The sequence below is a fragment of the Cinclus cinclus genome, chromosome 5, assembly GCF_963662255.1.
Source record: "Cinclus cinclus chromosome 5, bCinCin1.1, whole genome shotgun sequence".
Classification (NCBI taxonomy): domain Eukaryota; kingdom Metazoa; phylum Chordata; class Aves; order Passeriformes; family Cinclidae; genus Cinclus; species Cinclus cinclus.
The window spans coordinates 59,047,084-59,071,596 of NC_085050.1; the positions used below are offsets into that span (position 1 = coordinate 59,047,084).

The 24,513-nt window shown below is 40.3% G+C and overlaps 1 protein-coding gene across 1 annotated transcript in view; it reads left to right on the forward strand.

Moving 5' to 3' along the window:
* ARHGAP24 (Rho GTPase activating protein 24) overlaps positions 1–24,513 on the forward strand; it is a 153,402-nt gene that overhangs the window by 15,758 nt on the left and 113,131 nt on the right. Inside the window, exon 2 of the mRNA XM_062493052.1 lies at positions 18,922–19,009. Within this exon, the coding sequence (XP_062349036.1) occupies positions 18,922–19,009 (88 nt within the window). The remainder of the gene's footprint in view (positions 1–18,921; positions 19,010–24,513) is intronic.

The following is a 24,513-nucleotide window of genomic DNA, read 5'->3' on the forward strand; positions in this document are numbered from 1 at the left end:
TGGGGAGGAATTTAGTATCCTGAAAGGAAAAGCCTGGGCTTGTGATTTTCAGGTATTTTCAATTATCCACAGTAAGTTTTAGTGTATGAATATTTTAATAAACACTTTTTAGCATAAAAAGACTGCAAAATGACTAAAAAGCAGGTAGAGAGAATATTTTAAATACAATTTGAAAAGAAAATTCAATTGCATTTAATATTTTGAAAATACACAGACGTTTGCAAGAGACTTACAGAATATTAGACTTAAATGAATTAAGAATTCATTAAAAGAATTAAATGGAATTGATGATCACTAATTTAGTTTCATTTGTAGATGACATGCACAATAGGATGCACACATTCATGCATTGTGTGTGGCTATGATCTTTGTTTAAGACAAAGCTGTGGACTTTGTCAGGGGCATGCTAAAACTTACCTTAAATAAGATAAGAGCTCTTCAAAACTGTCAGATGCATAAACAGTCAAAACAGGTCACTTAAGTCACCAGTGTGTTATAACAGCTGAGACACTGATTTTTAACCTGGGTTGGCATTGTCATTTTAGGAGAAATTGCAAATGCTGGGCTGTCTTCAGCGAGATAGACAAATAAATACCCCTGGATGTTTTTTTTAAAAGCAGTATTTTATAGTGAGTTCTGGGAATTACATTTTTTGTTCTTGTTGTTGCTCAAGGCCTGCCTTTTAGTGGAAAACAGAGGAAACATTCCATCAGAAGAAGGAATGAGAAGTTTCATGCATTCAGCACTTGCATGCATAAGCAACCTATCGAGCCCTGTGAAAATGAGCAGAGCAATGAAGATTTTTTTATTCACTTGAACGAACTTGGGGATACTACAGTTAGCTTTCTAGAAGAAAAGATTAATTTTAAACCCAAGGAGTATGTTTTGTAAGGGACAAAGAGGGTTGAGCTCCCTGTGGCTCAGAGAATGGGGGCAGTGTGTCACATCAGGACTCCGTGAAAATGGTAATTATTCATTGCAGCCTGGCTCTTATTATCCAGGATATCACCATGGTGGAAATGGCCTTTCTAAACTTGCTTAAGGGCACAGGGATCTGAGTGTTAAGAGCTTGGATGTGCTTTGTTGACATCTCTGTGTTGACTTCAGTGTGTTCTTAATGGGTTGGTGAGTGTGCCAGAGCTGGGGAGAACAAATGGGGTGAGCTAGTGCTTTGGGATAATACCCTCTTCCACAATGTGCTAGGGTGGCTGCTGGTGGTGACAGTTCTGTGCCAGCCACCTGTGAGGAGAGCTGTAACCATTTTAAGGATGAGTAAGATGCTTTCTGTATCCTCTGTAAATTAGCAGTAAATTGGATATAAGCACAGCTGACAGGAATCTGTGAAATCACAGTTGAAATTCTTGCATTTGAAATTCCGGCTTCCATATCTCTTCACTAGAGCATTTCTCTGTCTGATGGTTGTTTCTTTGGTCCCCTTTGCTTACTGCCCTTACCTTACAGGAGGGAACTGTAAGCTTTGTGTGGGGTTAACTGAAAACTTACTCTAAAGTTGTAATTTCTAATTTTTTGAAAGAAACATGAACTACCCTGTCTTGAAATAAGTGAGTTAGGGCCCTATACCATCAGCTGTGGGACAGTAGTAGTGAAGGATCTTTTATAACTTTCTGTGAGATTAGAAGTTATATTTTACTGCAGAGTGTGATGGTAAATTACATTGGACCTTACACTCTGTCTAGTGGAGGGAGCTGGTGGTACATTGAAATAGTAAGTGTATCAAGTGTTTGCATATGGGCAATTATGTGAAGTGTTTTTCTAAGAGATGACATCTGTAGGAATTGCATAATAATACTGGGATGAATGCAGTCACTTAGCATCAGGTGAGGCCCATCTGCTCTGGTTTTGCCTCCTAACTTTATTGGTGGCTGAGTGACTAACTCTGCCAGTATAACGTGAGGTGAATGGGCTGGGAAAAATCACATTAAGGTAATGGAGCAGTGCCAGATCCCTTTCTTTGCCAAATATATCCACTCATTTGTGGAAATACGTGCTCTTCTAGTCTAAGCCTATGTCATAAATTAAAACGAGCCTCTTCTTGTATGCATGGTTTGATAGATATTAGCCCTGTGATATTAGAGGCTGGTGGGTGTTCAGTTCCTGTAGATTTTCCCATTTTGGCACATACAGAGTATTGTGCAAAAATGCTTTTTATGTAATGGTGAAGTAAAAGGGACATGACTTTGGCATGTTAGCATCTGTGGTGCAGGAATCTGCCTACTTCTTCTTTTCCTGATACTTGCATTAGCACTTCTCATCACAGGCTTTTTCTCTGTGTTTGTGTAGGCAAATACTGCTACTGGCCATTTTTTCAATTTCTGAAACTGAGGCCTGGTTTCTGCTTAAAGAGAGGAACAGAGATTAACATTCAAATTTATTAGCCATTTATTCCAACCATAAAATTCTTCATAACTTTTATGGAAATGTTGTCTATCACATAAAAGAATGGAACAGTAATTTCACTCTTGTTTTATACTTTATGCAAGTTTCTCTGAAATACACTGGAGTGTTTCATGACCTCCAAATATTTCTGTAAGGAATATATCATCCTCTGTTGAATTCAGTGGAATCGTTTCATCCAGCCATTAACTACAGGATTTTTACTAGCACCTGCTTGAGTTTTTCAGAAGTGTCTTCCATATCCAATATTAATAACACGCAGAAAATGAGTGAGCAGGTGACAACTCCAAACAGTTTTGGATTGAGAGAATAACAGTCCCAGTAAATTAGAGATGACTTGTCACCATTCATCACCCTCAGTATGAAATGAAGCTCAGTGGAGTAGAAGGGATGTCCTTGATCGTGGTGATGAGGCTCATGGCAGGATTCCTAAGATAACAGAGCAGTGATGGGAAGAAAGTGTTAAAAACAAGGGAAGAATTCTTCCACGTGCCCCCCCCGCCCTGCATAGAGGCAGCGCAGGCACTTGTGCAGGTCACATCACTTCTGGTTGGGTAGCCTGAGATAAAACACTGTAGGTTTCAGACAATACTCACAGTTTGCAGGCTGTAGGGTGACTGATGGTAATGCCAGATAGCTTTTAGTAGGTAACTGCTGTCTTTTATAAGGCAATTTTGATTTTGCTTCAAATTCTACTGCACACCAGAGGCTGATGTTTTCTCACAGACTAATACTCGTTTCTTACTGTGTTTACACTGACTTGTGAAAGACTACCTCAGTTGCCTGTGCAATTAGATAGGGCGTCAGATTTGCTTACTCAAAATTACTTACCTGAATGTGCAAATGAAATTTGGGATAAACTTGTGAAGGCATAGTTGATGAGTTTTCAGTGTTCAGGTGAAAACAGACAATATGAAAAAATTATGCTCCTTTCTCAGACAAATTGAAAGCCTAAAACTACTGCTTTATCATCTTGGCCCTGATGCTGCAGCAGATAATTAAAGTACCTCAGGAAGTCAGTAATGATGAAAAAAAAATTCTTGAAGAAAGCATGTGACCACATGGAAATTATTTTGTATAAAACTGATCTAGTGAATGCTCAGTGTCTGCTGAGCTGCCTGCCATGCTGGCTAGAAGAGAAGAGCTTGAGCTTCAGCAATGTCTTGGACTTGAAAGGGAGTCTTTCAGACATTTGAATTTCCTTTTTACTATTTCTTGATAAGATGGGCATGTCTGAAAATGGTGACTGTGTAGTAGTAGCTTTAGAGTCTGAGGCCTTTGCATGGAATTTTATTATAGTTTATTTTGCTGGGAAAATTGATGGGAGTGGGAATGAGATGAATGAGAATTGGTAGAAAAAGGTTTCCAGGCTGTGTGAAGCAGCTGGGGTGAGATGGAATGGTGGTGCATTTCTGCCACTGGCCATCACTCTGCTCTCCAGTCTGTGCAGGCATCCTTCACAGGCTGCCACTTATGTGTTGTAAACAGCCAAGAGGAAAAGAAAAAGTGGCTGAAGGATTTCAGGTGTCATGACTGAGCTAGCAGGAAATCAAATTAGGCTCAGAGAGCCATTTTGTCATGTCAGAAGAGAGAGGAGGGATCTAGAAGCACACTGTGTATTGTGTGCTGGGCTAGCATTCTGTGAGGAACAGCCAGACAGAGCTAGAGGGGCACAAATCAAGTAAGAGTGACTTGGGAAATGGAAGTTTTATTTTGATGTCGGTAGCATGAGGTGCAGCACTGAATCATGGTGTCTTAATTTTATCTGTATTTTATTGTGTGTGTGTTTGTTTCTTGTTTTCAGTAAAGCATTAAAGAGTTTTAGCAGCAGCACAGGCCACTGTCATCACAGGCTAAGTAAGTCATCACTGCCTGACTTAGACAAGACTTAAATAAATTTGTTTGGTAGATGGTGTAATAGAATATAGAAAATGCACAGATTTTAAGAAAATAATAAGGTTTGCTTTCCCACACAAAATAAAAGCTGTCTTCCACCTTGCTTTCAAACACCAGAAATAACTTTCTGTCCTCCAGGGGTTAGCAACCCCATTGTGGGTGTGTCCTTTCCAGAGTGCAGGTGACATAGGAGCAACAGTGGTGCTGTTCCTTGCAATCTCACATAATCTCTTGATCTTGTCAGATAGGAGCACTTGTGCATTAGGCTAATCATTATCAGGTCAGGGTCAAGTGGCCTGGGAAAACCAGAATTCAGGTGTGTTCCATCTCACACTCTAATGCTAAATGCTAACCTAAATGCTGTAAAATTTCCCAAACATTTAGGGATGATAAGCAGTTGTGTAATAATCAGTCTTTTTTACAGCCTGATTTTTGTGTGAGTGATGGGCTTTTGATGATCTTCCTGTTTTCCTGTTTAAAGGGAATTCCAGCACTGTAGGAGGTCTGTGTCCATTAAAAGGGCTGAGTCATGATGACTTTTTTCTTCCTTCCTTCCTTCCTTTTATTTACTTGGACATGGTACAAGTGTGCATGGCTCCTGAAGTAGGAAAACGAATAGTACACAGGAGAGCCTCATTAGTCTTGAAATTAAAATAATTGAGTTCTTTTAGCTTATTAGTGCTTAAGAATAGCCTTCTCTAAGTCCATTACCTCTGGGATAAAAGCTGTATTTGCAGCTGAATAAGCAGCATGTACAACATGACTTGCTGCTAGGGAAAGAGGCTTTCTTACTTCTTTGCCAGGCTTGTGTAGTAGAGAAAAACTGAAGGACCTCAAACTGCATTCCTGAAATCCTCTTTACTCTTCAGTTGGCAGTCTGAAAATATTTCCGTAAGTGACTCTGGCTTTCTGGAGCTGCTCTTTTTCCCTTTCCAGCTTGGACAGTCAGTGATGTAGGAAAAGAAGCTCCTTCTGCCTGATGAGTCCAATTCTATGATGGCAACACTCACTTGTTTTGAATGGCTTGAACAGTGGTTTCTGTGGAGCCATTGATACAAGCCTCCATCAAGAACCATTCCAAGGTTCTTCAGATATTCCTCAACACAATTTTACCTTGTTTGGTCTCTTTCTAGACTGTCTTTATGCAAGACACTTAATTTTCATTCAGCAACGAGACACCTAAAAATAATTTTGCTCTTTTAACAGCTGAAGTTTGTGACAATTGTAGAGAACACAGTGCAGTAGAGAAGAAACTGAGATGGTGCTGTACTGATCAATACAAGAAACTTGAAAACAGCAGGTCAACAGCAGTGCCTTTATACACCTTGGATTTATCAAATGACTCCTTTTTTCTGCACTCGGAATGACTGTAGTTCAGTTTAAGAATTAAGATTAGCAAATTCAGGAATTTCTAGGGAATAGAAGGAACAATTTTTAAAAGTTTAAGTGCCAGAAAGGGCTTGGTGGTTATTGTTCTGACATCTGGTGTCTTACTTTCAAATGTCTGTTTTGTAGCAAAGACGTTGAACAGGGCAGCAGGGACCAGGACAGACTGCAATTCCCATGATACTAATAATGAAGAGGGACAGAAGCCCCCAAATCCTGACAGTGTCTATCATATGAGACTGTGTCCTTACCCACCCTTTGGACAGATGCTGTAGCTGTCGCAGTTTAATAATAGAAGAAAAGAATCCTGCAAGGTTAATGGTGACTGTCATTTGTTTGGCTGGCACTCATATTTTAGAGGCATCTTCATCAGAAATGCCTGAAGTCTTGAATAGGTGGTACAAAAGAGGTGTGTTATCAGTTAAATGGCCCTGAAACTCAGTGACAAGGACTATGGACTGACTATTGAACAGGAATGTTTACAGGCTTTGGTACTTCCTCTGGTTTTCTTAGATCATAAAGCCATTTGCATTCAAAAATAATTTTCTTTATTCTCAGTTCTTCTTTGCACTCAAAACTTGAAATCTTTGTATAAATGGGAACACAAGCGTTTATCTTATACTCAAGAGGGAGGTCATTAAATTGTGGTATAAATTTGTGTTTCAAAACGAAAACCTACTCAATCCCCTAGAGTGGAATATCATCACATCAGTTGACCTTCTCTGTTTTAAAGGGGAAAGAGAAAAGAAAAGAGACCTGGAGCGATCATTGATACAAACTCTTCTCAGGAGATAGAAAAGGAGATGGTTTAGACATGGGTTTCTAATTCAGAGTTGTGGAAAAGAGTTTCGTTCCTTAAGACAAACCTTGCTAAAAATAGATGGATACTGTAGCTTCAAATGAACTTGCTGCTGTTTGTGTTTGAGTGACTGTATGTTTATCATCTTGCAGTTCAGCGGAGCTCTCAACCCGGAGAGCTTTCTTTTTTCTGTTTTGCTTAGTGTATTCCATGGGGTCCCACTTCTTGATTGGAGATCTGACAATGGATTGTAGCAGTAGAAATTTTGATAATTTGCTTCATTCTGCACAACTCTCTCTTCAGACACCTCTGCAGATGTAGGCAGAAACTTAATCTGAAAGGCTTCTCTTTTAGGTTTGGGCTGTTGCTCAGTGGCACTCTCAGTTGGACTGGATTTTCATAGTGCATATATTTCAGTGTTGGTGGACTAAGGTTCCTAGCTGGATGGATGGGGTCTGGGATGTGAGACCTGGCTTTTGTGCATCTGAGTGCATACAGAAATAATAGTTTCTGAACAAAAATGGAAACTGTAGCACTGTAGTTACTTTCCCTTCAGGCAAATGTTTCTGAGGACAGCTGTTCAATGAAAAGCCTTGGAATGGCTGAAGTCTTGCCTTTCTATGAAAGCAGCCCTTCATTTAAAATCGCTCATGAAACTCCCAAAATCTACCTGTGAGTCTAGATGTCTTTTTTGGGTTGCTATGAGACAGCAGTAGTGTGCCTGCTGCCTGCTTTCCCTGGGGTATCTGTCCAGCCATTTTAAATGACTCAGCCAGTTTGTCTTCAGTACTTCCTTGACTGTTGTAGATCTAAAATGTGCAAAATACCAAAATTGGAAGGGGAGACTAATGGAGAGAGCTCCAAAGCTATAAATGAGATGCTGTTTATCAAAATTGATGCTAACATTTTTACAACATTGTTTGATTGATGAAACACTTCAAACAGCAGCCTTGATCAGGATGCTTTTGTGAACAAGATAATTTATCTCAACAAATGTGTTCCCATAAATGTTTTAAAATGAAAGGCGTGATAAATCTGTCTAGAGCCTGCACACAATAGAGCTGCCAAACCTGCCACCTGTTAAAGGTTTTTAATGAACTGTTGTGTGTTTCACTGAAAAAGTTTAATTAATGTTGTCACTTTGCTAAGAATCCCCTTGTCTCAGGCACTCTGATATACTGTGTAGCAAACGATTCTGAGTGGAGCAGCTCTGGTGTTGCTCTGGTGTTTTAATTAGAATTTCAGCAAACCAGTTAAGAAACCCTTAAATCTTAAATATGGCTTTTGTGCAGCACAAGCCTTTTGTCCAAAGCCAGAGGGAGACTGTTTTGTTGGGAGTCAAAGGATGCCCAACCTCATGTTATGTCATTAGATTAATGGGAAATTAGTTGCTCTGGATTTTCTAAATGGAAGATGATGTTTCTCAGAGTAAACCAAAAATGTACCAGGATGTGCGGGAGGGAGAGAGAAGCCTTTGAGTGCATTAAGATGAGACATGGGTTGGTGATGGTTATTCTGCAGCAGGTGGGAAAAGTGTTCATAAGTCTTTCTCCATCCCTCTTATAGACCCTCTTTAGGTACTGCAAAGCTCCTAGAAGGTCTCCCCAGAAGCTTCTCCTCTCAGAAACCCCAACAGGATGCTTTTGTCCTATGCTCTTCAATGAATTCTCACTCTTAGGTTTTTTTTTTTTTTTTTCATTCAGAAGCATACTGGATGCTTGCTGTGCAGGTCTTTGCTTGATTTCAATTTACAGTGGATTTGGAAAACATTTCTGGCTGAGTAAACAATACTCAGCTTTTAGTTAAGCTATGCAATGACCAGCCTGAAGCTCACTGATGTTGCAGAAGGGATGTAGGAGGGCAAAAAGGAGCTAGAAAAGGTAAAAGCAGTGGGTAGGGAGGTAGAATAGCAAGAGAGAAAGCTGTGTAGAGATTTGTGACGTACATGGGCAAAATTAGGAGCATGATCCATAATAGCCATTGGTAGCAGCACTGGTGTTGTAAAATGATACCCTTTAAAAATAGTAATGAAGTGTCATTGATTACCTTCATTGTGTATTCTGGCTTCAGAAAGCAGCCTGTGAAAGCATCCTCAAGCCAGTGACTCAAGTGGCTATTAGAATTCAAGAGGTTTTCTGTTTTTCTTTTGGCTAAGTTACATTTTGTCCCACGAGACAAAATAGTGTGATAGTTTTCATAAACTACTATAACCATTTTTTCTTGCCACATCCTAATTGGTACCTGAGTTTCCCATGATGGTCCAGCTCCAGCTGGAGTCACTATGCTCTGTAGCTGTGAGCATGCCAGAAAATGGGGCCACTTCTGGTTCAGCTCCAAAGTAAAGTTTTTACTTGCACATTGGTGCACTGGCTAATTTGACATGTTTGCCCTGTGTTTTCACTTTGGAAAAAACAAATGTGCAATGGAAATAAATGTGCATCTAGAAATGCTTAAAGCTTCTGGAGCCATCTCTCAAAAAAAGCAGATTCCAAAGTGTTGACAGCAGATGACTGCTATGAGCTACTTTTTCTTAATAGCTGGAAGAAAGGCCCCTTTTCAACAATAACTCCAGGCAGGGAGCAGTTCAGTGGCCAGAATATTCCTGTGTTTGCTGGAAAACCTGGAGCTTTGTTTCTGTTCACCTGCTGTGTAAGCACTGCTTGGTTTCTCCTTTTCCATAAACTGCATTTCGTTCTCTTGCTTTTGTAAAAGCTTCTGCAGTTTCTCCTGCAGACCATGAAGGCCTTCATGGTCATTTATATTTTGATAACTTATTAATATAGCAACATGGAATCTAAAGTATTTATATTAATACGGTTGGAACAGAGCAGCTGCTGGAGTGCAGTTATTAATGCTGGCCTCCAGTCACCCTGAATCCATTTTTACTCCAGACTGTCTGGCACTCTGCAAATACACCCCGCTCAACAGGTCTGCAAAAAGCTTGTCACACTGTCTTGTGCAAAAGCAAATAAATGATGGTTTGATATTTAAATCTATACAATTTAAAAAAGTGTAGTAAGCCCAAGTACACTCAGTTACTCTTGCTGTACATTTACAGAATGTTATAAAATACCTTTGGTGGTGGTATTCAGAGAACAGTGTAAAAATCTAAATTATGAGAGTCTTATTTATTCTCAGTGAAGTGATGTTTTGAGACGGCATGGTCTTGAAAAATATTGGCTATTTTTAAAAGATCTCTAATTAAAAAGGTCGGCCTCCCTGCAAACCCTGGTAAGAGGCAGGAGCAAGTCCTTCAGGAAACTTTTGCATACAGAGGGATCAGCTCTGTGGCTCAGCTTTGGCTTTGGTGTGGTCTCCCCTAGTGTCCTTACAGCCAAACTGCTGACATAAAAGATGGAAAGGTGAACTTTTTTTCCCATGGCTATCTTTTGAATATAGCAACTTCCAGCCTGTTGTCCTATGACTGTGTGATTTTAATCATGCACCTTGTAAATTCCTCCTGGAGTCGCAAACTGTTGAAAGAGATACCCAAGGGCAGACAATAGGTTAATTAAACTAACACTGAGAGGAATTGTTTGTGGTGGTCCTTGAGTGGTTGTTGCTTTACCCTATGTTGGTTTCGTGGTCCCCATCACTTCATGGAGTTGAACTGATGTCAACAACTTGCCACAGCTTGAAACAGTTCTGAATGCATGGTGTGCCAGTTGAAGAATATGAAGAAACCACAGGTGCAGAAAAAACTCTCACCCTAACTTGTGCAAGCTGAATTGCAGAAATGTGCATTTATTCTGCATAAGTGAACTGATGCACTGGTACATGACTTGACCTAAACTAACTCCTACTAAATCCTGCCTTGATTTTGTAGTTATTTAAATTAGAGATTATCAGTCACCTTTTCTTATATAGCTTGTAATTTAAGCCTTGTCCTCAAAAAACGTTATTTATACACTAATAAGACTAAAAATAAACATCCAAATCTCATGCAAAAGCTGTAAAACTGTGTGATTCAGATCAATTATAAAGATGAAACTATCCAAGGACTGCAGTTTCTATTTGGAAACAGTATCACAGAGTGAATGAAGCAAATGAAGATGCTGAACTGAAAGTAAAACGTGGAAATACCTACTGCACACAAACGATACTGCAGGAGAAGTAATTTGTAATCAGAGAATCAGAGTTTTCTAGTTGTGTTAATTGTTTAGGTGACACCTATTTTGTGTAGATAGATCAAAAGACATGACCCTAGTCTCCCCCTGAGATAGGATCACTGCTACTTAATGTAACCCCTTAAACAAGGACCAATAGAGTAACCTACACACATGCCAGAAAGCTAAATGAGCTATTTATTCTGTGTGATTTGGTATTTGTAGTGTAGTAGCACTTTTAAAGCTGTGCTCATAAAAAATTTACTATATAGATTAAATATAAACAATGTATAGATGCTAAACCAACAGGCAGTATAGTCATTAAAAAACCGTGCAAAACAAATAGATAACCCTTGTCATTAACATTTTAAATTTTTCCATGTGAAACAATTTTTCTTCCCATAAAAAACTGCAAGATGATAACTTTCATAAGTTAGGCAGATTTCTCTGGAATGTTCTTGCTAGACAAAAGCTGACAGGAATATTTGCAGCGGAAAAAAAACCAGTTTTGGTGGAATTGTGGTCCTGTTTCCATGTCTCTCTGCTACCTTTTTTATGCTGTAGAGGACTTCAACCTTTACTACACATTGACATGGAAATTAATTGTCCTGTGTGGGATAGTTGGCCATATGTAGGTTTCCTGGAAAAACCGTGGAATTGGCCTTGTCCCAGTGATCCAACCTGTTCAGATCCTTCTTCAGTCTTCCTACTCTCCAGCAGATGAACACCACTTGTATCTATCTGCTGGCTGGATTTAACTGCATTTACACCATTCTCTCTGCCCAGCCATCCAGGCAGCTTTTTAACCCACTGAAGAGTGTCCCCAACCAAGCCAGGAGCAGCCAGTTTCTCCAGGAGAATGTTGTGGGAAACTGTCAAAAGTTTTATCAATGTCTTAGATAAACTGCCACAGCCCTTTCCTCATACATTAAGGGCATCTCCTTGTCATAGACAGAAGTCACGTTAGCTGACCTGCCTTTCATAAATCCATGCTGGCTGGTTCTGATCCCAAAGAAGGGATTCAGTACATCAGCCTTTTCTTTATCCTCTGTCACTATGTTTTACCCCACATTCAGTAAAGGGTGGAGATTTTCCTTAGCCCTCCTCTGTTGCTACTGTTTTCATACAATCATTTTTACTGTCTTTTACAGCAGTAGCCAGATTAAGTTCTAGTTGAGTTTTAGGCCTTCTAATTTACTGTCTACATAATCTCACCACATCCTTGTAGTCCTCCTGAGTTGCCTGCCCCTACTTCTAAAGATTATAAACTCTCCTTGTTTTTCTCTCTCTGCCAAAGTTCTCTGTTTACCCAGGCTGGTGGTCTTCTTTACCAGCTTGTCTTTTGGCACATGGCGACAGCCTTCTTTTATTTTTCAGATTGCCTCCTTGAAAAATGTCCAGCCTTCCTAGACTCCTTTGCCCTTCAGGAATGTCTCACAGGGGACTCATGTCAACCAGACTTTTAACAGGCTGAGTCTCTCTCACAGTGTTGCTGTATCTGTCCAGACTGTCACTGGAGAGCTTTGTATATAAATGAGAGGTCATACTTGAAATTTTCCCCTTGTCAAATATTATCCTTTTGGGGAATAATTGCATTGTTTTGACCTAGATGTTCTCAGGACTGGAAGTTGGTAAATTTCCTTTGCGTTCTGGTGCTTTACTGGCTTTTTATCTTGGGAAAAAAAAAATTATCTAATTAAAAGCTGAATTTCTTACTGACCAGAGCTACTGGAAGTATTTTTTCTGTAGTAAAAATCTCTAAAAATTCTGTAATGCCCAGTTCCATTTTTGTATGTCAATCAAAATTTAATGACCATTGCAAAGCGTAATTTTATCAAAACTTCCCTGTGTGCATGTAATAATGCAATCAGCTTGTATTCATGAGTTCTTAAACTCAGTGCACTCTCTGAATTTATTTATGCATCTTTTTTCTTTGCCTTTGGAAAACATCAAGGGACATTTCTGTGGGGAGTATGGTAATTGCACGGCTGGTTCCACGGGAAGGCAGCTCCTGCCCCTGAATTCTGTGACCTGTCCTCTTCTCTTACCTGAGCTCAGTCTTATCATGGCTGTTTCTTCTCTCTTGTCCTTACTAGAGACAAATCAAAACCATAGGCATGCAATATGGATCTGCCTCTGGGTTTAGGCAAACTTTGTTTTTTCTGTGCAGTCAATAGCTTAACTTGGCATGAGCTTGCTTTCGCTTACAGGACAAATAAAGGAGTTTTTTGCCTAGTGGCTGGACAAGCCAAGATTGCTTCATTCTTGAGGAAAGAAGTTTCTCTCAAGCAGAGAAGCAGTCAACCATTAAGTGAAATGCCTGGCAGGAGAGAAAGAGGAAAATCTTTAAAGAAACTGTAATCACATGGTAATAAAACTGTCAGCTGTAGCTTTCATGTCAGAATAAATGTTTTGGTGCTCCATACCAGGCAAATGGTATAGATGGCATTTGCCACCACAGGAAATAATTTTTTTCTTTTTTTTTTGATTATTAAGCTACCAGATAGGTTTGGACATTGCTTTAGGTAAAGGAAAAAAGATCTCTTTAGGATTCTCTTTCCAGAGTTTCTGAGAACGAAACAATAGTTCTCATTCTTCAACAGAAACTCTAGAGATGTGTTAACTTAGTGGGACAAGAAAATGTCAAATGCAATGCTGTTTATGTCAGAAAAATGTATTCTGTGTAATGCTTTAATTTCATCTGGCCAACCCTGGTTGGTTGTTTTTGTTTTTGGGTTTTTTTTTGTTGTTGGTTGTTTGTTTGTTTGTTTGTTTGTAATTTCTCTTTTCTTCATTCCTGGCAAGTTATCCCTAAAATCTGAAAAGTCTCCCCCAGCCATTGTTTTCTCCTTGTACATATTGCAGAACTTTAAATGGCTTCAATAACTACAAGCCAAGTAGTATATCACCTCCTGCAGTAAATTTACTTCTTCAGATGCTTTGGTTCCTTAAATGGTATAAAAATCTATTCTTATGATAGAAATTAAAAAAATCTGCACTGACCTGGGGTTTGGAGGCAGCTGGAGAACTTGCTCAGGCCCAGTTTGAAGTACACATATCTCTGCGTAGGCAGTCAGAGGAAAGGGCTGGCTTTCAGAGTTGCTCTGCCCTTTTGCAGTGAGCGATTTCACTGGAATTTTGGAAATGAATTGTAATGGTGGAATTAGAGTTGGATTTTTAAAAAACCACTGCAGTCAAACTGCTTGTGGTGAGCATAGTGCAGGTTTCATTCATTGCTGACCTCAGTACGAGGGGATTTCTGTCTGTGCTGTAAATCTTCCTCCTGACTTTGTCTGTAGGCTCCTGACAGTGCAAAGGGCTCACTTGGACTTGAGAGCTATTTTTATGGTATCTTAAAAGCAGAATTGGCAATGTGAGGAACAAGAATTTTTAAGTAACTGATAACAACTTGAATGTTCTTTCTCCTTCTTTGCTATGCATCACTTATTAATGAATTCACAGGACATGTGCACATCTGTGTATATGTACAGAAATACACTTGTGCAAATTTACCATGTTATTTAATTTACACTGATAAACAGGCTTCTCTGTGAAATACAGTAGATGCCTTTCTAGCAGTGACCTTGTAAATACTAGTGGTGTTAAGAGGATTATTCACTAAAAGTAGTATTTTTCAGTTTAAGATACCATCTGTACTGAAGTCCACCATTTTTTCAAAGTTTGACAGCCCAGACTTTCCAGAAACAGCAACAGTGACAAGAAACCACAGAACACTGTTGTGTTGGATGTGGCTGAATCATGCAGAAGACACAAGTACCAAAGATCCCTTCTCCCTCTTCATCCCTTCCATCAGCTCCCTCCTTGCTGGCTGATGAGCTTCCTGCCTCTCTTTGAGCTGATGTGATGAGTTTTCCATGAAACCACAAAAGCAGATATGTAAATGCAGCACCTAACTTGAAAGTCAAAGTAGAGTTCAGTGATCTTTGACAAATAATCAAAGCTGGAAGGGCAAGAAGAACATCTGATACAGCTGCTGGTACCGTGTTCTTCTCATCCTTTTTTAAGGGATAGCAGGACAAACTACAGCAAGCAAATAGCCCTGGGGAAGTGTATTAGGATAACACCAGAAAACATTATTTTGGCAAGAAAGCACTTGATTTTACTTGATTGCCTCATGTCTTGGTGTGCTTTTTGAGTAAAATCCATCCAGTGATATTTAAAATAATGTATTTGTCTTTACATTTACCAGTCAGCATCCTCAAAGCATTGGAATTCCTTGTATCCTAAGTTTTGTCAGGCAAAACCTGCTGTCTCTTGGACAAGGTGGTCCAGTCTGCTTCAGAAAACCAAGTTTAAATAAGGCAGGGGAGAGTGTACCTAGGGAAAAATAATGGAGCAGAGCTGTCAGGAGGCACAGGGTTGCTTCCCCATTGCAATGTGTTACATGGAGCGTGCAAACAGAAATACCATCTGTCAGCTGCTCCTCATGAAGCAATTGTGCAGCGGCCATCCTGTCTCCTCTTCCGTGCTTCCTCCTGAAGTTCAGCTGCTGAATGGTGCTGAAAATGTTTAGAGGGACCAGCATGGGATAAAACATCTATTTGAGCAAGACTGTATCATGCTGTGAGGCTAATCCAAAGTAGATTGATGTCATTCTTGCTGCACTACAGTGTTTTATCAAACACTTAGTGAACAGGGCAGTATTTTTTCTCAAGTGAAATGCTTCATATATGCAGATTTTTGATTTTATCAGATATGTTGCTCTGCTCTTTAGGAGATCTTGGGTTTGAAGCAATGGTGTGCCATAGAAAAATCCATGTGTGTGAGAATCTGCTTTGAAAATGGGCTTGTTATTCAGTTAAGGAAAAGGCCAATGCTTCTTGAGCAATTCAGATTGCTCCTGAACACTCTGAGTCATTCTGAATGCTCGGCTTGAGAAGCAGAACTGCTCTGGTAAGGACAGAAGTGTTGGGAGTGGGAAAACAACTGGCATACTGCAGCAGGAGCTCTGCAAAACGCTGCTGACCTGGTGGAGGGCACGGCCTGCAAGCAGAATGGCAGTGGGAGCCAGGAAGGACTTGGGGCAGGGCCACATTTTTCTCCCACTTCCCTTTCTCCTTTATTTCTATAGACTGTATGTCTTGATTCTTGCTGGCACCATGCTGGTTATGTTTTTTTATTTCTTTTTTGAGAGTAAAATATTTATCTGGTTCAATCTGCAGTCTTGGGTTGCGATTTTAAAAAGTATTTTGAATAAGATGAAGACTTCGATGTGAAGCAATGTGAAGCTGCCTTATTATGGAACATTTGCATGCACACATGCCCTGATACCCAAGTCAAAACAAGTATTTCCTCTGGAAATCACCTTCCTCTTTTGTATGCAAATTACTGTCTTGTTAGGTGTCTAGGGCTATGTAGTCAGTTTTACTCTTATTTCCCCCTGGAATTAGATACTCAAGGCAGAAAGCAGAGCTTGAACTTGTTGAAGCTTTGCAGCTGACTAATAGTCCATTCTCTTGGGGCTGTCCAGGCTGTACGGACAGGCCTGATGTTGCACCTTAAGGGCCCAGAAAGGGAATTGAGCAAGGAAAGCAACAGTGATCTGGGCACCCCGTTTATATCAGATACCCCACAGCCAGGGCTTTGTTGCAGTACAGATGTGTTCCCTGGGCATCAGCTGCTGAGAAACTCAGTAAAGGGACACTCCAGACAGCCTCAGTACAGTTATGCAGACAGCTACAAAACTTATCAAGGGAGAAGTGTTGCTGTGTGGTGAAGGCAGACAGATGTGTGTGAAAGCAGACAGAATGGGAAGTGAGAGAGCTGCAGTCGCTCTCTTAATGCTATCTCTGCTACACTTGGGCACCCAGGTGCATGTTGCAGAAACAAAGCTATTTTTTTAACTTGGAAAAGCCCCTTGCATATGTATATTGAAATAGTTCACGTGCACTGATGTTTGCAATAATAGTTCTGGAAATAGTGAAATAAAATCATCACTTGAGGACATTTTCTTTTTAAACTATGGCAGTATTTTGTGTGGTGTTACTGTCTGGTTTCTCCTCCTATTAACTTAGCTATTGTGTGTGGCTTTTAGGCTTTCCATTTCAGTAGATGGGATGGGTTTTATCTATGAAACGAAGGTGAAAGGGTTATAGAAACAAGTGTTATATTTATGTTCTCAAAGATCTGTCATTAAGAGAGCTCCCTGTAAATGGTAAAAGTTTCACATCAAAGAAAACAGAAAACATCACACTGTAATGAGTTTGCAGCGTGCCTGTTGCTAATGAATTGACAGCAAAGTTGAGGGAGTTTTCATTTACTGCCTCATTAATTGATTTTAGTTTACAGTGCTGGAGGCTAGGTCTCATTAGTGTAGTATTTTTGTTTAATCGAATAGCAAGACCTTTGATTGGCTTGAATATGCTGTATACCCTCAGTGATGCAAGCTCCTGAGACAGTGAAACTCCAGCGTGAAGAGTGGTGTGCTCATTCAGTGTGCTGGATGGAGCTCTTGTGTGTGGCTTTTAGGCTTTACATTTCAGTAGATGGAATGGGTTTTATCTGTGAATGGAGCTATGGGACTAAGGCACATGTTTATGATACATTTGTATATGCAGTGAGTGGGGACATCTGCCCAGAGCTGTTAATACCTGCTGCTGGTACCACCTCAGCAGAAACCTGGGCTGTTTCATCTGCTTTCAGCAACAAGCACTGTAGTGTTTTGCAGAGGTGATTTTGTATGTTCTGATGAAATCTCTGTGCACCCTCTCTTTGCCTTCCTGTGATAACACAGTTGTTGCTGGCAAGCAGCACTGACAAGTTGGTATAGAGCCCAGACTCCACATCATCTGGTACAAATACTGATTTTGTGAAACATTTGTTACCTGTTCCTTCAGGTGACTTTTTCCTGTCGGTTTGTAAGGATTCCTTTGTAAGAAGATTGTAGTGCTTTTGCTTCTCTCGACTTCCTGATAATTGTAAGTGGTTCTGCTCATAATGAGGGTTCCTGGTCATAGCAATGAATACCTGATAACAAAATCGATGTTATTTTGTGTACAGGGATATCTTTAGGGCTGTTTAAATGAGGGGTTTGACATACTTGGTCATTTGGTTGAAACTTATATGGAAAATGGTGCTCCATGTTGGACTCAGTGATCGGTTAGGGGATGAGGACCTTACTTAAGGTATTCTGTGTTTAAGATGTGTAAGTTATATCAGTTGTTTACTTTGGAAACGTGGGCCCTATTATTCCATAATTGGAGAATATTTCTAAGTAGGTGTTATCTCCCATTAACAGTGGTGAAGAGCTTGTACCTAATACAATTCCTAGGATGCTGCTCTGAAAATTTATCCCTAGACAGCCATCCCAGCATAATTTCACTGAGGAATGCCTGCTGACTGAGGTTGAAATGGTACTAGCAGGAGCTGTAATTTCTAAAACTGAAGAAGACCTCTCAGAGGAAAGGAGTGGTCTGTCCATGCCATGTGTCAGCAGGCCAAAGAGGAGGGAAGAAGCTGTGTCTTCAACACAGCCCCAGAATGTTTTGAGGGGCTTTGCAGGCGTGTGGTTTTTTTGTTTGTTTGGTTTTTTTTGTTTGTTTTGTTTTTTTTTTTTTTTTTTTTTTTTTTGTTTGTTTTTTTTTTTTTTTTTGTCTTTGGATGTTACTAGAAGCATGCACAACTAAAATTCCTCACCTGCTCTCTCAAGGTAGTAAAGTTGTAATAAAGGCTTTCAATGCCCATCAGAGAGATTTTCTGACATCTGTCTGCCTGTAGCAAGCACTTCTTTGGACAGGACTCACTCTATGCCTGCTGTGGCTTAGCACCAGCAGCCTGGCTCAGTGCAGCCACTCGGTGTGAGTGGAATGTTTTCTCTCTATTTCTTCCCTGGGATGCTATGGAAAAAAGGGCCCAGAGCAGGAACTGGGTATGCACCCCACAAACTGAAGGTACTCTTCTGTCCATGGACCCTTTGGCTTCAGCCAAGAAGCCTGTGTAATGAGTTCACCTGCCTCACACATGCAACTTCCTAGCTCTTCACTAATCCTTGCTTTTAAATTTTGATTTTTCCCTGCAGAACAGTGGGATTAGTAGTATATGTGGTAAGTACAAAACTCTGCATGGTATCAAATACCCAAGATATTAAAAAACTTAAAACTGTTATCAAACGCCTCAGTTAATTAAAGGGATCTATGATGTTGGCTTTTGGGATAATCCCAGCTCAATCTCACTTTGGAAATCAGCTGCTTAGGTGTTTACAGTGAAAAATTTAACCCAGTCCAAAAAGAAGAAGCATTAGCCTGTCAGAAAGTATGGTAGCAGTTCTAATTCCATGTTTGTTCTTACTTTTTTCTTTAGGGTACCATCTTTCTGCCTGGAAACAGGGTTATTGAGCATCCCTGCAATGAAGAAAGTCCAGGAAAATTCCTTTTTGAAGTTGTTCCAGGTAGGATATTCTACTCCATATCAAAAGACTTTGCAGTTTGTCTGCAGTGACAAATGGCCACATCTGTTCTGCCAGAACAGAAGCTGAAGGTGATTAATGATTCAATTTAAGGAAAAAAAAATTACTTAATTTGTTAATACGTTGGTTCATAAATTTTTCATTCACCCCCAGGTAGCATAGGAAAAGGATGTGTATTTTATTTGTCAGTGTAAAGTGGAATTCTTCAGGGGCAAGGAAGTGCCAGATTCTGCTCTTGGAGCACAGCAGCCCTAATGTGGTGCTGTGGGCTGGCAGCAGGGTGGCCAGGAAACTTCCTGGCAGAATAGGATCTGGGGGGTGCTCAACAGCAGCTGAACACAAATGGGCTGTGCCCAGGTGGCCAAAAAAGGCCAATGGCATCCTGGCCTGGAACAGCAACAGTGTGGCCAGCAGGAGCAGGGCAGGGATTGTCCCCCTGTACTGGGCACTGGTGAGGCTGCACCTCGAGTGCTGTGTCCTGCTCTGGGCCCCTCACTAAGGAAAGTCACTGAGGAGCTGGAGTGAGCCCAGAGAAGGGCAGGGGAGCTGGGGAAGGGTCTGGAACACAGGTCTGAAGAGCAGCTGGGGGAACTGCAGGTGGTTTAGCCTGGAGAAAAGGAAGCTTGGTAAGGACCTTATTGCAGGTAACAAGTGATAGGATGAGAGAAAATGGCCTCAATTTGCACCCGAGGAGATTTAGGTTAGATAGTAGAAAAAACTGCTCCACTGGAAGGGTTGTCAGGCATTGGGACAGGCTTGTTGAAGGGGAAGTAGGGCAGTCAGCCATACCTGGAGTTATTTCAAAGATGTATAGATGTGATGCTTGGGGACATGGTTCAGTGGTGGATGTTGCACTGTTGGGTTAACATTGGATTTCATTTTAAGCATGTTTTCCAAACTAAACAATTCTGTTTCCACATCCAGTCAGCCCAGTGTATTTATTCAATATGTTCTGTATCCCTGTATTACTTTTCAAACTACCTTCTATCATGGCTGTTTGGAAGGGAAAATGGATGGTAATGTCTGTTATTCTTGGTTTTAAACCATCTTAGTATCAGGGCAGAGATGCAGTTGTGTTCACTGATAATAATGTGCCAAGTTATAATATATTGTAAAAGTTTTAAGAAATATGAAGTAGACTTCAAGGCTTGATTGTGAAAGCCATGGGCAGTAAGGGATGATTACACAAAGACAGCCAGTGTGGTATCTCTGAGGTTTAACACTCACCCCAATCTTGAATCAGTCTGATTTGAAAAGTTTCTCACTGTCTCTTCTCAAAGTCTCTTTTTTTATATGTTCAGAATATTGAAAGAAACCTCTTTATTAGCATTGCAAGTCTGAAGTGGACTAAAATCATATTTCTGTTGGAAATTAAGGAAATTCTCCATATGTCCTGATTCATATGATACCTTAATCTGTCTGATAATGCTGACCCTGGGGATGCTTATCGTTCATGCCCCAGTTAAGAGTGCATTTGATTTGTGATTTCCCAAAATGTCTATTACGCCCCCTTCCTATGGAGTCAAGTTAAAAAGTTAAATTTGTAGTTACTTTTGAGCTGAGTCCAGTATTTATCTGGAGCATCCCTGAGAATCAGGTAGGCTTTTTTTGTTTTGCTTGTTTTCAATTCTGAGAATGGGGTTTTGAATGTGTTTTAGGATAGCACCAGTGTATTTATTCCCCCCCACCTTGCTAACAAGCATGGCTATGCTATAGAGACTTCCTACTGGACATATTATGCCAAGGATTCATTACTAAAAAAAAGGTTTTTGTGGAAAGTCAGGACACTTTATGCCATAGCACTGGTCTTTGTGGGATGAAATGAAAATGAAGACTCAGACTGACTATGGAGGATGCATTGCAGTGCTGATGTGGAGTAGTGAAGTAGAAGTGCCAGTTGTATTTTATGCAGAGAAGAAGTGAGCGTTGCCAATGTCGTCATGTCACTGTTGCTTCTCAAGGCAAGAATTTGTCAGCCCTCTGTAATGGAGCTGTTTGTCATCTGTATCCTCTTAGTGACTCAGTATAAAAGTCAATTTCATAGGCTGACAGCAACATAACTGAGCTCATTGAGCGTAGCACAGAAAAATGTGTTGTAGCTAAGGTTCTGTTTAGCCTTTGTTAGCTTTCATATGGGAAATCAGCTATGTAGCAACAGGATCTATTTGCACATTTAAAAAAGTTTTGTCATCTGACCATTGTGTTAAATGTGTGGTGCAGAAACTCATGCTGCTCTTGCATTTTTTCCTTGTATTAAAAGTTGAAGCAGTTTTAGTTACAATTCCAAAAGCAAAAGTGACAAGTCTGCTTTCTGTCTCTCATGTCTGTGGGCGGCCTGAAAACTTCTGTGCGTGTGTTTGTTTATTGGTAATACATGCAAATTATTTTGGGAATGTACGTGGGAGTAGGTTTATACTATGAAACTAATACTCTGTATGCAGCCATCTCTGAAGATGAATGAAAAAAATGTTTGTGGAGACAAGTATCTTGCAGTTTTGGTGCTGTAATTAAAATACAGATGCCTTCAATTTGCATTTTGAAAACATTCTGTTCATTCCCTAAGTCATTAGATGATTTAATACTTGAAATTTTTTCTTTTTTTTTTTTTTTCAGTATTTGGTGTGCTGACAAAATTAATTTACAGGAGATAAACTCTTTCCTGTACAGCACAAGGCCCATGTCACACTCCTGTGTGGGAGTTTTCTGTGCTGGAGTCAGTGACCACAAAATGATTAGTGATGCTTGTGCTTATTAACAGCTTCTGTTGCACTCAGAGGAATATTTCATAGTCAACAAAAATCAGAAGAGGGTTTAAATTAGTATCTTTATAGTGGGAAATGTGCACATGTAGCCAAGTTGTGTGATTGGTTTTGAGTGATTGCATTGTGTTTGTTAATTGTTCTGAGCTTTATGTAGTAGGTAAACCCTTACTCTGTGCATTGGTTGTGTTCTAAGGGAAACCTGAGGTTTTCCTCTTGGCATGAAGGTGTAATGGGGGAAGGCATCTGTGTTACCATGGAACTGAAGCAGGTGCCCTTGCTGTGTCTCAGTGGATTACGAGTCACCCATAGGTGCAGGACAGGGGCACAGCTATGGTTTGCTCAGGATTCTTGCACTGGCACCAGGAAGAGCCAAGCACAGATGTGGGAAGCTCAGGCTCCTCCACTGTTTCTCACACAAGGCTTAAGCATCTTTTTTAGAGTCCCCTGGACTCTCCAAGGGTTGCTGTCTGAAGGCATTTTGAGCAAGTGCAGCATGAGAAGCCTTGCAGCAGGGGCCCGTGGCTTTCCCAGGGATGTCTGGGTGCTTGTAGGAGCTCCAAGGACTTAAATCCTCATTTCCTGATGCTCTCAGGAAGCAACACCAGCTCAGAATAGTCTGGCACTATGTAGGCAATTGGTCTAGAAGAGATGATGGTTATTGAAGGGACAAAGGAATGTGCTTCATCATTGACTGGGCTTTGATCCTGGAAACTAAGTTGCTCATACTGCTAACCCACCAGCTGCTGTTACTTGAGATCTTGTGATGTCCTTCTGATATCCTTCTCTGAGTCTGATAAATCACTTTGCAGCTTTGCCTCAGGTAAGAAGCCAGATCATCACTTCAGTGATACCTCACCCTTTGGATGTTACAGAATCATGTCCTCCTTTGTCCCTGTCCTGTATTAATGCAGATTCAATGAAAAATTAGCACAGAGATCCAGGTTACTTTCAGGACCATGTTCACTAGAAGGTGACCTGTTTGCATGCTCTGATCTAAATCATGAATTTCCTTAGAGACACAAAATCCTAAAGACTTCTCTGATGAGTTTTGCAGTTGCATGAGTTTTAATATTTATTTAGTACTGTTTAAACTAGAACATAATATTCCAAATATTGATCTTCAATATTTTTTGTGGAATCTTTTGCTTGTAAACTTTGTGCATCTGTGTTGTGTTTTTTTACCATTCGCAGAGTATCATAGTCCAGCATCTATGTGGATGAATTTGCACTTTGGTCATGCTGAGGTACCAAAGTCAGTTCATCCCAGTAAAAACATTCTCTGTGCAGTCCCAAGTTATGTGTCTGCAGCTAAAGTCAAAGTTTTATGCTTAATGATTATTCAGACTGTTAGGAAAGAACTGTAATAATTTAGCAAAGTCACTTGAAGTCTCTGCTGATGCTTTTTTCTGCATTTTTGTGTTTGCTGATTTCTTGTGCCTGTGGATCCTGGGCTATATTCCTTCCTATCAGGCAACACGAGATTTTATCGTGAGTCATGGATGGTGAAGTCTGCAGAAGGCAAGAATTACCTTCAGCACTGTTCCCTTTTATTAAAGGTCAGTTTGTCAGGCTCTTAATTAAAACCTCTGTGAGGGAGTGAAATACTACATTCCCAGAACTTTGAAACAGTTATAATTTTTTTTTCATTAGTCAGAGGAAAAGTGGCATCCAAAGGCCTTTTTATTTCTTTCTTCATGTATTTAATTGCATGCTATATTGGAAATTAATATTTCTTGGAGGTTAACTGTTCTGGTAGGGAGTGTGAGATGGGTTTGAAGATTTGGATTTTTTAAGCTTCCGTTACATGAAAGGTTGGATAATAAACGATTTTGCTGCTTCTGTTTTTGCTGCACTCCTTTCAGTCAGCTAAGATTTGCATAGGTAGGTCCGTGCCCCCATGGCTGAGAGTCTGGTGAGCTTTGTTCTGTATGTGTGTGTCACACTGATCTCCCTGTCAGTAAACAGGGCTTTTAGCCTCCACAAAAGTTTTGTGAGGTTAGAGAAGATAAATGACTGCCAGTTTGTTGTGAAGTGATCAGAAGTTGTTGAGTTCCCTGTTGCTCTGCAGTGTTTAGCAGATTCAGCCCTTTGGGACCTTTGCCATGAGTTCTCAAATGTCTGAAATGGGAAGGCCACACTAGGTGCTAATTTTTGCCTCCTATTGATTCACAGCTGTTTCAGTTAAAGGTCCATGAAGGGGTGGAAAATGTACATTTGGTAAGTTCACTTGCGTTTTTTTCCCCTAAGGGACACAAGTAAGACAAAACATGAATTACAGATACATCTTTTTTTTTGGTGAAGAAAGCAATTTTCTTTGTAGTGCTCCTGTGTACCATAGCAGGTTAGATACCAGGTGCTTAGTGTAGCTTCTACTTCAATACCCTTCTCTTCTGATATCAGTACTTTTTAGTCCTATAAGTTCTACTGACAGCCAGACCTCTGTGGGATGGGAAAGGCTGGACTTTAGAGTGAGGCACCAAGCAGGGCAGATGGTTAGCTGACACATTTGACTGTGGCTGCTACGATGCAGCATCATGTCTCAGGGATAGAAATGTTTTAAAAGGTTTTGAGCCTGTTGTTTTGAAATAGAACTATGTCTTTAGTGTAAGGATGTAGCCTTGTAAGAAATAAGGGGCAAGAGTTCCCTGCCTTGTCTTCTCAGGAGCTATTTCCATGTTCTAAGTGAGGATACTTCCACATGTACAGCAAATAGCCTTGAAGGCT